The sequence below is a fragment of the Acipenser ruthenus genome, chromosome 4 (genome assembly GCF_902713425.1).
Source record: "Acipenser ruthenus chromosome 4, fAciRut3.2 maternal haplotype, whole genome shotgun sequence".
Classification (NCBI taxonomy): domain Eukaryota; kingdom Metazoa; phylum Chordata; class Actinopteri; order Acipenseriformes; family Acipenseridae; genus Acipenser; species Acipenser ruthenus.
Window position 1 is genome coordinate 104,893,614 of NC_081192.1, and position 15,712 is coordinate 104,909,325.

At 39.7% G+C, this 15,712-nt stretch overlaps 1 protein-coding gene across 5 annotated transcripts in view; it reads right to left on the reverse strand.

Moving 5' to 3' along the window:
• Window positions 1-15,712, reverse strand: part of LOC117400354 (dipeptidyl aminopeptidase-like protein 6) — a 279,665-nt gene that overhangs the window by 131,724 nt on the left and 132,229 nt on the right. Inside the window, exon 1 of one of the 5 annotated variants that reach the window (XM_034000188.3) lies at window positions 6,052-6,458. The exons of the other annotated variants lie outside the window; for them this stretch is intronic. Within the exon in view, the coding sequence (XP_033856079.1) occupies window positions 6,052-6,105 (54 nt within the window). The 5' untranslated portion in view covers window positions 6,106-6,458. Of the gene's footprint in view, window positions 1-6,051; window positions 6,459-15,712 lie in introns of those variants that run through there. 5 annotated transcript variants of the gene reach the window in all.

Consider the following 15,712-nt stretch of genomic DNA (forward strand, 5'->3'; position numbering starts at 1 on the left):
ATCTCTATAATTAAAGGCAAAGTAGTAGATAAAACATTCTTCATTAATGGTGAGGCAATACCAACAGTGTCTGAGAAGCCAGTGAAGAGTCTTGGGAGATGGTACGACGGGGATCTAAAGGACACAGTTCGTGTGGGAGAAGTTAGACAACAAGCAGTGGAAGGGTTGAAGAGCATAGACATCTGCGCTCTACCAGGCAAACTAAAACTCTGGTGCTTTCAGTTTGGTCTACTGCCGAGGTTGCTGTGGCCACTGACTGTGTACGAGGTTTCTTTGACAACAGTAGAGAAGCTGAAAGCTTTAATCAGTTCATATATCAGGAAATGGTTGGGAGTTCCACGCTGCCTCAGCAGAGTGGGACTTTATGGTAAAGGAATACTGCAGCTACTCTCCGCTCTTACCGAGGAGTTTAAGTGTGCCAAGGTCAGACTGGAAATGACATTAGTAGAGTCATGCGACAAATGCGTAAGGGAGGTAGCACCTGTGTTGAAAACTGGAAGAAAGTGGGCGGCAAAGAAAGCTGTGGAAGATGCAAAGGCTGCCCTTCGAATTGGTGATATCATGGGGCAAGTTCAGCATGGAAGAGGGGGTCTTGGTCTCAGTTCAGCTCCTCCTACATGGCACAAGGCAGCCCCAGCTCAAAGGAGGAATCTGGTAGTCAACGAGGTGCAAAAGCAGGAGGAGAGGATGAGGTGTATAAAGGCCATTTCCCAGGCCAAGCAGGGAGAATGGATGAGATGGGAGAGTGTGGAACAACGCAAGATTGGCTGGCAAGACCTATGGTCAATGAAACAGAGTAGGATCAGTTTCCTCATCAGGTCAACATATGATGTTCTCCCATCACCACAGAACGTAAACCTCTGGGTAGGAGAGGATCCCTCATGTCCTTTGTGTTCATCACCTGCAACATTAAGGCACATTATGACAGGATGTAAGGTGGCTCTTAGCCAAGGATGGTTTACTTGGCGCCATGACCAGGTGCTGCGATGTTTGGCCTTAGCATTGGAAGACAAGCGTAACATGACCAATAAGTTGCCACCTGTTATATCAAAACATTACACACAAAAGACAACATTCCTCCGCCCAGGAGAGCAACCTTCAAGAAAAGGTGTTAAAACCAATCCTAGCCCAGGAAAACTGTAAGCTGCTAGAGACTGGAAAATGCTGGCAGATGTTAGTCAACAGCTTATTTTTCCACCTGAGATTGCCACCACTAACCTTCGACCAGATATTGTCTTGTGGTCTGGATCAGCACGCCTTGTTCACCTGATAGAGTTAACAGTGCCATGGGAGGATGCTGTAGATGAGGCGTATGAGAGGAAGAAACTGCGTTATGCTCAACTAGCCACTGAAGCGGAACAGTGAGGATGGAGAGTCCGGGTTTACCCAGTGGAAGTGGGTTGTCGAGGATTTGTGGCACACTCTACAACCCGGTTTCTCAGAGACGTTGGATTCAGTGGCCAAGAGTTGCATCGCACAGTGAAGAACTTATCTAAAGCAGCAGAGAGGAGCAGCAACTGGCTGTGGTTGAGACGGAAAGATTCTGGCTGGGTATCTCAAGCACAATAGAAAGAAAGAAACGCTGATGTACAGGTAAGTAAGCTGGGCTGAGTAGAGTGGGGGACGGAGGGGGGGTGATGCTGGGACGCCAGAATCACCGTCGAGCCATCTTGAGGTGTCGTGTGCTAGTCGACGAAACACTGAGGATGGAAGGTGCCCACTTGAAGACCCCAGAGATGTACCCTACTTAGCTCAATCCAGACGGTTGTCATGCTGATGCGCTGGGGAGGCCGCACTGTGGTTGATCCCCGGAGCCAGCATCGCAGCCGCTGTATGTGCTGATGCACCAGGGAGGCAAAATAAGCTGATCCCTGGAGTCAGCATTACACTTCAGCCATTAACACCAGACAGAAGGATATCTACATCATCATATGGAAAGAAACGTAAATGGATGGAGACACATATGTATCACATTAGTTTACTGTAAAGCTACGTCTTAGTTGGTGCTTATCTTGGCGAGAGCCGAGTTCATATCAGCATGAAGTTTTAACATCTACTCTCGTGTAATGGAAATCAGCTTGTGATCATAAGATAATGGAATGGTAATATCGAGATCCTGAGATAAATGAGCTTGTGATCAAGAGATAACGGAATGGTAATATCGAGATAAATTAGTTTGTGGTCATGAGATAACGGAATGGTAATATCGAGATCCTCAGATAAATGATCTTGTGATCACGAGATAACAGAATGATAATATCGAGATCTTAAGATAAATTATCTTGTGATCACGAGATAACAGAATGATAATATCGAGATCCTGAGATAAATTATCTTGTGATCACGAGATAACGGAATGGTAATATTGAGATATCGAGATCCTGAGACAAATGAGCTTGTGATCACAACATAACGAAGATTTTTTTTTTTTTTATGGCTTCAACGAGCTGCTGTAGCTTAATCAAATTCAGGCAAACAGTTCAAATGGCACTGTCAATAGATTCAGACACATGTCTGCTAACGTATTTATTCTTACAATACACTACAATTTAATATTGACTGAAATAACATCTTTAATGAGAATATCTGCAACTGAGATAAGATTCCACCAAAATCATCAGTAAATTATTATTTTTTTTAAACCAACTACGTTCCTGGTAATAGCCTTGGGAAGTTTTCATAAAGAACTACACACCCTTCTGCATCTCATTCTTCAAGTCAAAAAACCTACATCTGGATATCAAAAAGGGTTTGAGTAGGTAACACATGACCCCTTAACTCAATTCTATACGATGCCAGCAGCCAACACATTCTCTACAAAAAACAAATCTGTGATAGATGACTCATTTTAAGCGCTAATTGAACTTTCTAGAGTAGTTCGTTACATTTAGGAATTTTCATTTGGTTCAGCCAGTTTATGTATAAAACATTTATAAATCAGTAACCACAAAATGCATCTTTCAATTTCCTTTGTCAACTCGTGTGCCCACACGACAATACAGGAGTGTAAAAATCAACGCTTTTTGTTTTAAAGATATCAGAAACAGAAACAATTTCTAGGTAAATGTCTGTTCTGTTCATAAAATAGCTTTTTAACATTATTAAGTACTTGTGTCATAACAAAGATCCATTCCTGGACTGATGAATAGCTTATGAAAATATGCAGGTTTAAAAGGCCAGAACTACACTTAAGAGAACATAGTTCTACATCCCAAGTACAATGTAGACAAATGCTAGAATTTTGTTTTTACTTTTCATTATATTTTGTAAAATAAATAATGTTGATTCAAATTCTGTTTAAACTGCTCTAGATAACATCGCTGCTGGGTTTGTACCCTTTCTTCAGACTTACTGATCTAAATGGAACTGAGAAAATTTGGGGTCTACTACATTTTGAACATGCCTTATTAACACAAGAGCGCTCCTACACATCAAAATGACAAAACAACAATCCCATCTCACCTAAATCAAACTTTTAAAAAGGACAAAATAAAAATCTGTATATTGCCTACCTGAGACTTGCATGAAATTGTTATACTACAGGTAGCATGTATTTGATTCCAACAACCTTAAAGCCATTTCTATATTTCCAGTAACATTTTAATTTGTGTGCTATGAGCATTTCATCTCCCATCTTGTGCATTAGCAAAACAATTCACAGTCTAATTCACAGACATGTATTGCCACTTCAATGAAATTGCCAACTCTTCTCTGTGCCTGGGTTTTAGTAACTGGGTTGCTGGAGCTGTCCAGATTGGCAGTGCTGAACTCTTCTCTGTTCCTGGGTTTTAGTAATTGGGTTGCTGGAGCTGTCCAGTTTGGCAGTGCTGAACTCTTCTCTGTTCCTGGGTTTTAGTAACTGGGTTGCTGGAGCTGTCCAGATTGGCAGTGCTGAACTCTTCTCTGTGTCAGGGTTTTAGTAACTGGGTTGCTGGAGCTGTCCAGATTGGCAGTGCTGAACTCTTCTCTGTGCCAGGGTTTTAGTAACTGGGTTGCTGGACCTGTCCAGATTGGCAATGCTGAACTTGCTGTACAGCTTGCCTAAGCACTGACAAAGAAAAAACAAGTTCTATGGAAACTGCCATTCAAACCTAAAGCTGAAACAGATATATCAAGCTGGCTTCGAGCAACAGCAACACTGTCTCTGCCTGCTGTGTCCTCTGTGACCTCATTCCCAGTTAAATGAATACAAAGGAGATTGTGAGTGTCTGCTAACTGTGCAACTGGAAAAGCCTTTGAATCAAACAGAAATGTTATCCTCAGGGATGAAGAAGAAATGGATATTCACTATCCTTTCTGACAAAAGCAACTGCTTCAAAAGAAAAAAATAACAATAAAACAATATAATAAAATAGCAATCCAGTGCCGCCAGCCACTGCGGTCTCTCTTTTCAATTTCACTGAGATTACAGACAGCAATCACACACTACTTAGTTGTCTCTAAGATGCAACGGGTGGTATTTTTGCTGTCTGAAACTGATCACTCTTCAATCAATCTGTAAAGATATTTTACTGAACTCCAAACTCACAAAACAATTCAAAAGCTTTCAATCTGCAAAAGAAGACAGGTACCTGTGAATAGCAGCGGAACTTGAAGTGGTAGCATAACAATGTCGCCATTTCATAAAATGAGATCTAATGTTGAACTCTGCTCAGCAAAATAAAATTAATAGCAGACATTGCAGGAAAAAATCACACATTTTATTAAATGATATCTTATATTAAAATCCATGTCATATATGTAGGTACCATTTCAAAAGTAATTTCTATTGCTAGTTTCTCTTTTCTAGTTCTGTCATATCAAGGGTTATAGCCGGTCCAATGCATGGGTGGGTGGTTTCATATCAAGAGTTATACCAGGTCCAATGCATGGGTGGATGGTTTCATATCAAGGGTTATAGCCAGTCTAATGCATGGGTGGATGGTTTCATATCAAGGGTTATACCAGGTCCAATGCATGGGTGGATGGTTTCATATCAAGGGTTATACCAGGTCCAATGCATGGGTGGATGGTTTCATATCAAGGGTTATACCCGGTCCAATGCATGGGTGGATTACAGTATACTATAAAAGTGCACAAATGTCTGTATAAAATGTTATATTTATACATAATACAAAAAGAAATGGCACATGTATTTTTTATATTTTATTTTTTAAACTTATATTTGTTGTGGTTTACTTTGTTGACTGTCCATATTAACTGTTACTGTTGTTTTAGGTAGCACATTATATATATATATATATATATATATATATATATATATATATATATATATATATATATATATATATATATACGCACAGGCTACTTTACAGTGCGTTATTAAATGTTTCAATAACATTACACGCAAGGACCTTTACAAACTAGGTAAGGTAAAGTCCTTTGTAAACATTTGCTTCGCGCACATTCTTGAAAGTAATGCAGTGTCGCTGAGTCTGTGTCACAGCCCTCGTAATACATACATCATCTGCTAAAGAATGGATAACAAGGTCATGGGAGCTATTTTAGTCTACAGTGAGTATATGACATGAATACAATCAGACGCCCCAAGCCTTCCTCAAAGGTATCATTTATAACTTTACCTCCAATGCGAACCTTCATCATACAAGTCATAAATATAACTGCACTTAATGCAATACAGCAGTGTGTTAAGCTTGCCGGGTAACCACACATTTGACAGCGAATACAGAGCCTCGTGTCCAATAAATGTAAGAAAAGAGGTGACTTAAACGTATTGGCTAAGCAACGTTACTTCATAATTCCCACGCTCACTGCCTCTTCCACGACTTATCGTGTGCCCACACCACAATTAAATGATATTAATACATGATACTATTAATGGCAGTACTTAGAGGTTGTCTTAAGTAAGCAAGGGGGATGCACTGATAACGTTCATAAAACGCGGTAGAAATATAAATTTCAACTGTGTACTTACGGTCAAAAAGAGTGCATACACATTGTACTCTGTCAGATTAAATTACCTGCCGTGCACAACATTCAAAATCATGTAGCTTACATTTAAACTGAAATGAAATAAAACAACAGCGATACCTGCTCTTGCTGGTGCGCTGTTTTTGCTGGTGCTTTCTCCTTTGCTGTGGTCATGTTCACCTACAGTACAGCGTTTACTCCACCGCTGATAGCCAGACAAATTTCAGGTGTTGTACAAGAAGACAGGAGCCAGCAACGAGTCGCGAGCAATAGGCATTCAGTAGAAAACGGCGTTGAAAGACAGAGAGACGGAGACAGGAAATGCACATAGTACTGAAGACTTTAATCTGCGAAGACGAAGTGAGGAGAGGGATGGATGCTGGATTTCTGATTTAGAGCAACAGTCACTGCAATCGTCACAGCCACTGTGATAACTGCCTGGCAACCAACATCGCGGAGCAGCTGAGCTTGGAAACTACTGAGGTTTGTCCCCCTCCACACCCACCTTTCTGAGCACTGAGCAAAAGCAATAAGAAAAGACTCCACCGGCGTCCGAAGCCCTTCTTGTTCACGTGTACCTTTCATTTGCAGGGGGTGGGGGTGTGGGGGGTGGCTGGGAGTAGAAGGTCGACAAGAAATGACTGTGAAAGTATCACTCCCTTATAGCCCTAGCCCGGTAGAGGTATGTTGCAGAAGAGTCTTGTGTGTGTCACTAGCAAGGGGTCAAGAATGTAATGCCGCCTGGAACGACAGCGCGCGATTTTGCCATTTTCCTCAGTGTAAATTAATTTATTTTATCGCTCTGTGAAACAAATTTCTAAACAATGGCTGTCACATTCTTTTCACAGTAACACGATTTTTACATCTGTTTTGAATAATTTAGTAATAAGCCATTCTCTGTTTCATCACACGAAAAAGAAAAGCAGACTGTATGGCGAACATGAGCGCCGAGCATCAGAGAATGCTTAGAAGATCAGCGCAACTGTATTTTAGAGGAATTGTTCAAATAATGATAGTATTTATGCCTTCAACGTGTGCTGTGGTTAACGGTTTAATGTGCCCCAAAAAAGCATTTAAGTGCAGTGTACTGCAGTAAACTAAACTCTGTTTGAAGGTTATTTTCTTTGGCAATAGGAGATTACTGATTAATTTGACATAAATGTGAAACCCCGAATCCCATAGGGAATTTAACCAATCGCAGTTGTTTTACGCTTGTAATTCTTGCTTGATTTAAACCAGGGCTGTCTATCTATCTCACTAAAAGAGCCACGATGATAAAGCAGCACGCCCTTAAAGAGCCAGAAAATCACAAACACAAATTGAATCTACTGTACAAATGTCAGACTGTTTTTTTTTTTTAATTACAAAAAGACGACTAAATAGCAGCAAAGAAATTGAAAAAAAGGGTTTTTTTACCAGATTTTTTTTTTTTTTTTTTTTTTTTGACTACATTCTACTAAAGACTTTTTTTAAACCACTAACATCCTTAAATAGGATACCTGGCCTCTAAATCAAAAGATTGTTAAGCTCACTGAATCAGCCCTGACTTGAACAAACAATATATAAGGTATTAGTAAGTAAACAGATGGATGCCATTTCATTGCATGCAACAGCTCTGACAGGGTTATTGCTGATTGGCTTTGGGCGAGAGTCCTTTTATGTTGAGTTTCCTTACTGTAATAAATATACAACTTCAATGAAGCTTTCATTAAACTCATCACAATAAACCTCTCTTTTGTTAAAATTCCTCCTGGCTGCCAGTGCTCCATTATATAAAGGAACAGTCAAGCAACCGTCATTGACAGGTTCAAATGCATGGCATGTCCTTTACATAAGTAATTGAGCATAGGGTCAGCTTTGCTGGAAAGGGGCAGGGGGTCAAGGCTTGGCATGGTTTCAACAGATATCTGTTAGTTTAAGGAGATGTTTCATGAATTTTTAATCTGACACAGAGGTTACTGCTTGGAATTGGATCTGTTTTACGAATGATGGGGAGTGACCAAATAAAATCCCAAGATGCATATTATCGAGCAAAGTTATAAATGGTGTGGCAGAAAAGAGAATTCAGTTTTCTTAAAACGTATATTACAGTATTATTTGTTACTTATAAATCGTTATTTTCAATAAACAAATAATTATATATATATATATATATATATAGGGCAACTGATCCAGCTAGCTGGTTTGATTGTGACAACAAAACCATGTCATAAAAAATATACAGTGATGGGTCTGCGTCATTCAGATCGGTGGAAACCGGCTTACTTTAAATCGGCACTGAAGGTATTTCAAATGTATCGGATAAAAAAAAAATGACAGTGCTTCCTGGTACCCAACCACTTCCTCTGAAAACCACTTATATGTCAAAACAAATCAGGCTTAAGTTTGAGTGCTAAAATTTAAGGCCCTGCTCACAAAATAGATGGAATGTCTTATCACAAAACTGCAAGTGTTGTGAAGTCACTTTGTAGCAGAATTGGATTCTATGGGGCTGATGTAAGGATAGACAGGGTCTTCTCCGTCTTGCCCTTCTCCTCCCAAGGTTTTCCTGCCAGTGTGGAGTAGTGGTTAGGGCTCTGGACTCTTGACTGGAGGGTCGTGGGTTCAATCCCCGTGGAGGACACTGCTGCTGTACCCTTGAGCAAGGTACTTTACCTAGATTGCTCCAGTAAAAACCCAGCTGTATAAATGGGTAATTGTATGTAAAAATAATGTGTAAAAAATAATGTAATTGAATGTAAAAAAATAATTTGATATCTTGTAACAATTGTAAGTCGCCCTGGATAAGGGCGTCTGCTAAGAAATAAATAATAATAATAATAATAATAATAATAATAATAATGATGATATATACCTTAAAAATACCACATGCAACCATCCATCCATCCATCATCATTAACCACTTACTCCTTTACAGTGTCACAGTGAGCCGGAGCCTAACCCAGCATACACAGGGTGCAAGGTGAGACTACACCCTGGACGGGACGCCAGTCCATCGCAGGGCACCACACACACACACTCACACAGAGGTCAATTTAGAGTGACCAATCAACCTAGACAGCATGTCTTTGGACTGTGGGAGGAAACTGGAGTACCTCGAGAAAACCCACACGAACACGGAGAGAACATGCAAACTCCACACAGACAGTACCCTAGGCCGGATTCAAACCTAGGACGCTGGCGCTGTGAGGCAGCAGTGCTAACCACTACGCCACCGTTCCACCCACATTATTATTATTATTATTATTATTTTTTTTTTTTTTTTTTTTTTTTTTTTTTCCTATAACAACCTTAAACAAACCTATACTGCTATTCAGGCAATACTATATTTTTCTTTACATTCATATTAATGTCTATGCTTAAATTATCTCATGATCCATGTAAACACTCACATGTTTGCGTATATCTGAAAACCTCTTACCCAATTTTCATAAAATGTGGTATTGACTTTATTAAGTTTGTTATTGAGAATCTCAGATTCTTGAAGGTGTCTGTTCATCCATCTGTCTGTATGTCATGCATTGTTGCATGTATCTGGAGAATAATCATTTCGGGGTGTATTCTCAAGAAATCTCTGTCGCGTAGCTTTCTGAGGTTGGGGATTGCCGCTCCGCAGACTCTGGCATGCAAATATGGCTTGAACAAAGACACTCCTCTGAATGGCCAAGTAAAGGTGCCCAGAGTTTGCGTTTGACTAGCATTTCTCACACAACTAACAGTATTTAACATGCCAACTATAATTTGAGCTATAACATTTGTTTTAAAGATCAAAAGAAAATTTCCTTTCAATAACAAACATATAAGTCTGGCCAAAAAAATAATACTTCGCGGAAAGTATGCTGAATAAGTGAAAGTAGTTTAAATACACAAATCAATATACATTTTGGAGGATTTTACAGCATTGTATCAGCAATGCTAAAAAAAACCCACAAAAAACAAACCCAGCACTCCTTCGTACCATCTTAAATGGAATGTGATATGTTTTATTTTACAGCTACACAGAAGAGCACACCAACAATAGTAATTGCAGATACGCAAAGCGAACGCCATCACTCAAAGAAGGGTTAACATAACACTCCCAAAATATTCTGTTGATGTCACACAATGGCGATGTTTGAATACAGAACAAGTGTCTTCTTCCAGTTAAGAAATCTTGTAGTTTTGTATCATAGTACTTTTGCACCATTATGTGAAGATAAATGCAACCGTCCATTGAAAAAAAAACAATATGTTTTACAGTTAAGCAAAAATATTTGCAGTTGTAAATAATAACACCCCTTAGTTTTGTAATTACACCTTAGCTCAGTGACAAATATAGAATGTTGGATATTAATATGATGATGGCTGACTTTACCTGGAGAAAAACAAAATTATCCCTGTGAAGTATATATATAGGGCTTGATCACATTCAGTAAGCCACTGCAGCAGCTTCACTGGTGGACTTTTTTTTTTCTTGCTAGTTCCGAAAAACAAACGCCAAAGACAATAGATTTCGAAACATTTAAAACAGAAGTAAACATGTACATTGCTATAAAATAAACCAACAGACAACATCAAAGTTAATTATTATTATTATTATTATTATTATTATTATTATTATTATTATTATTATTATTATTATTATTATTATTAACAACTGTTTCACATAGCATTTGTGTTTTAATCATAAGTGTAGTTGTCTTCAGCTGTGTTTACTACTCAGGGCCACTAGGCTGAAGCTCCTACACGCCCCTTACTCCTGCTCTCAGGCTGAGTAGTTTACGCGTGGTGTCTCCTCATCTTTTGCCATTTCAGAATGCAAATATCTTCCACGTATCTGTGGGAACTCCTATTTTTAGCTAAACCATGTAAACTTTTAATCCGGCGCGCCCTGAAGCACGTATCTGTGCTCCAGATGTGTGCGTGCTTTTCTCACTCTTGTTCCAGAATGTGACTAGCAGCTCCGACCCTGCGTAAATCCTTCTTGACATGTGTAAATACCCTTACGAGGTGTGCAAGTCCTTTGAGAAGATACCCCTTCATTGCTCATTCTTACTCTGTAGGATTCAGTACATACTGTTGATATAGGTCATGGTCATCAATGTTTTCATCATACTGTAGGTCTAATTTTAAATGCACTGCCATGGTAGGGATGTCACTGGCAGACTGGTAGCTTTAGAAATTATATCATTATACCTAATCTATAATGCTGCATTCGAACTATTTCTATATTTTGAATTTCATTAAAAAAAGCATAAAGCTTGAAGAGAAAAAAAATAGTGGTGTGGTGTGCTCTGTCACAGTGGTGTGGTGTGCTCTTTGTCACAGTGGTGTGGTGTTTGTCACAGTGGTGTGGTGTGCTCTTTGTCACAGTGGTGTGGCCTGCTCTGTCACAGTGGTGTGGTGTGCTTTTTGTTACAGTGGTGTGGTGTGCTCTTTGTTACAGTGGTGTGGTGTTTGTCACAGTGGTGTGGTGTGCTCTTTGTCACAATGGTGTGGCATGCTCTGTCACAGTGGCGTGGTGTGCTCTTTGTCACAATGGTGTGGCATGCTCTGTCACAGTGGTGTGGTGTGCTCTTTGTCACAATGGTGTGGCATGCTCTGTCACAGTGGTGTGGTGTGCTCTTTGTCACAATGGTGTGGCATGCTCTGTCACAGTGGTGTGGTGTGCTCTTTGTCACAGTGGTGTGGCCTGCTCTGTCACAGTGGTGTGGTGTGCTTTTTGTTACAGTGGTGTGGTGTGCTCTTTGTTACAGTGGTGTGGTGTTTATCACAGTGGTGTGGTGTGCTCTTTGTCACAATGGTGTGGCCTGCTCTGTCACAGTGGCGTGGTGTGCTCTTTGTCACAATGGTGTGGCATGCTCTGTCACAGTGGCGTGGTGTGCTCTTTGTCACAATGGTGTGCTCTTTGTCACAGTGGTGTGGCCTGCTCTGTCCCAGTGGCGTGGTGTGCTCTTTGTTACAGTGGTGTGGTGTTTGTCACAATGGTGTGGCATGCTCTGTCACAGTGGCGTGGTGTGCTCTTTGTCACAATGGTGTGGCATGCTCTGTCACAGTGGCGTGGTGTGCTCTTTGTCACAGTGGTGTGGCCTGCTCTGTCACAGTGGTGTGGTGTGCTCTTTGTTACAGTGGTGTGGTGTTTGTCACAATGGTGTGGCATGCTCTGTCACAGTGGCGTGGTGTGCTCTTTGTCACAATGGTGTGGCATGCTCTGTCACAGTGGCGTGGTGTGCTCTTTGTCACAATGGTGTGGCATGCTCTGTCACAGTGGCATGGTGTGCTCTTTGTCACAATGGTGTGCTCTTTGTCACAGTGGTGTGGCCTGCTCTGTCCCAGTGGCGTGGTGTGCTCTTTGTTACAGTAGTGTGCTCTTTGTCACAGTGGCGTTGTGTGCTCTTTGTTACAGTAGTGTGCTCTTTGTCACAGTGGTGTGGTGTGCTCTTTGTCACAGTGGTGTGCTCTTTGTCACAGTGGGGTGGGGTACTCTTTGTCACAGTGGTGCCATGCATTTCTTGGAAATAAAACATTTAATAACAAATTGAGTTAATTAAAATGAGGATTTAATTAATCTGGCATTTCTGCTACACTTCTAAAGCATGCTCTTATTGTAATATGCACAGTATCCTCCAGTAAGACCAGGCCACATTTTTATGGTAAATGATTCTAGGATCCCAGAGTACACTGCTGTAACACCATCATGGGGCTTGCATACAGTGCACTGGGAATAAAAGCAATGTCCTTCAGATACCAACCCAATTTTACAACACTGTCTCATCAACCTGATTACAGGCCCTTAAAACAGCATCATATTGAGGTCTGTCACTCTGCATTACCTTATCTTCTTGTGTGAATGCTACCACTGCAGTGAAGATTTTAAAACTCTGATGAACAGGGCGAAATGGAATCAAAAGATCTTGATAGATATATTGTGACATAAAACTTCCTTAGCATCCAACAAAGCTTTCTATTGCAAACACAGTGCTTGGCTGAGTTAATAAAAACAATCCTATTTTTGAAGGTGAATTCAATAAAAAAAAAAAAATAAAAAAAAAAACACAGAGCTGCTTGGAATCCCCTCCACACTGCTGTATTTGCAGTAACATTAGATAAACCTGTATTGAAAACACCATAGAACAGGGAAATAAAGTGGGTCATAAAGTGATGCTTTAGTGATACACAGATGAGCATCCTGTGAAAAAGGGCTGTGCCCAGCCTCCCCCTGTTACATTTTCAAAGAGAAAGACAACTTCTGTGCATCATACTTTTCATCTACAAAAAAACCCAATTTTAGGGAAATGCAAAGGGAAAACAAATAGAAAACAGAAAGTGTGATTATTGCATTCATTTTTACTTTTAAAGAAGTCCTGCATTATCATTAAAGCACAGTGATAAATAGGGTCCATTGTTACCAAGCATGGTTTTAGTTATATTTAGCTATAGTATTTTTGATGTGATAATTAGTCGATCTACTATTAGTTTAAATAATTCATTAAGTAGATCTTGATTCATCAGATTCATCAAAGGCTAGTAAAATGTCAGACTACCCTGCTACTCGAATCTTCAGTACATTAATTGGATTGTAATTCACCTACATTTAAAGGGCACCCATGTGATGATCATGCTACTTAGAGTATAAAAACATGTAAGACAATAAAAACAAAGGCTCCATGTGCTTCATAAAAATACAGCTCGCAGTAATGAAAATACATTTAAAAAAGCATCTGTTTGCTGTTCATACAACAGTCTCCTATATGAATCAGATTAAATACAAATCCCTGAACATATCAAGACTGACTAAAGAATCCAATGAGTGTAGATGCCCCCTCTGTCAAGGAAAGTGGACATGAACAAGCAGAAACCTGTGATTGCTTTTGTCAAGCTATACACCAGCCTGTAATCCCTCCTGATGGCTTTATAAGATGGCTTTCTTTTCATGCTGCATTACTGCTATGCAATTGCAAACTGTTTGTACCTCTGTACTGACCGAAACACTTTCTAAAACGGGACAGTCATAGATGGACTTTAAAGGAAACCTTCCAAGATGCTATAATAAATATTGTATTTGTACTCTTGTGGACTGCTCTTTGTGCTCTTTGTTGATTTTCCTGGTCAAAAAAAACAAGTGACTTTATATTCAGGAGAAGCTGGTAATGTTAAAGAATACTTTTTCCATACCAGTATGGGAGAACAATGGCTGATGTGACCAGTATACGCAGGGAATCCTCTGTGTGGAACCACTTAATATATATATACATATATATATATATATATATATATATATATATATATATATATATATATACAGACGTGCTCAAATTTGTTGGTACCCTTACAGCTCATTGAAATAATGCTTCATTCCTCCTGAAAAGTGATTAAATTAAAAGCTGTTTTATCATGTATACTTGCATGCCTTTGGTATGTCATAGAATAAAGCAAAGAAGCTGTGAAAATAGATGAATTACTGCTTATTCTACAAAGATATTCTAAAATGGCCTGGACACATTTGTTGGTACCCTTTAGAAAAGATAATAAATAATTGGATTATAGCAATATTTCAAACTAATTAGTTTCTTTATTATTATTATTATTATTATTATTTATTTCTTAGCAGACGCCCTTATCCAGGGCGACTTACAATCGCAAGCAAATACAAATACATTCAAGTGTTACAATATAAGTCATACAATAAGAACAAGAAATACAATAATTCTCAAGTGTGACAAACCACAATTCAATAATACAGCAGATAATAGTGAAAGTTACATCAGGATATGATTAAGTAGTGATAGTTACATCAGGATATGATTAAGTACAAAATACTACAGATTAAACACTTGGCAGATTACAATATTCTGAGGTACAGGATTAAATGCAGTAAAATAGGGGGCAGATAAGAGCAAAATAAAGCATATTTAAATGAAGGGTGATAGTGTCCCAGGATACAACAGAGGAGTTCTACAGGTGCTGTTTGAAGAGGTGAGTCTTAAGGAGGCGCCGGAATGTGGTCAGGGACTGGGCAGTCCTGACATCTTTAATTAGTATCACACATGTCTCCAATCTTGTAATCAGTCATTCAGCCTATTTAAATGGAGGAAAGTAGTCACTGTGCTGTTTGGTACCATTGTGTGCACCACACTGAACATGAACCAGAGAAAGCAAAGGAGAGAGTTGTCTGAGGAGATCAGAAAGAAAATAATAGACAAGCATGGTAAAGGTAAAGGCTAAAAGACCATCTCCAAGCAGCTTGATGTTCCTGTGACAACAGTTGCAAATATTATTAAGAAGTTTAAGGTCCATGGAACTGTAGCCAACCTCCCTGGGCGTGGCCGCAAGAGGAAAATCGACCCCAGATTGAACAGAAAGATTGTGCAAATGGTAAAAAAAGAACCAAGGATAACTGCCAAAGAGATACAAGCTGAACTCCAAGGTGAAGGTACGCCAGTTTCTGATAGCACCATCCGTCGCTTTTTGAGCGAAAGTGGGCTCCATGGAAGAAGACCCAGGAGGACTCCACTTTTGAAAGAAAAACATAAAAAAGCCAGACTGGAATTTGCTAAAATGCATATTGACAAGCCACAATCCTTCTGGGAGAATGTCCTTTGGACAGATGAGTCAAAACTGGAGCTTTTTGGCAAGTCACATCAGATCTACGTTCACAGACGAAAAAATGAAGCTTTCAAAGAAAAGAACACCATACCTACAGTGAAACATGGAGGAGGCTCGGTTATGTTTTGGGGCTGCTTTGCTGCGCCTGGCACAGGGTGCCTTGAATCTGTGCAGGGCACAATGAAATCTCAAGACT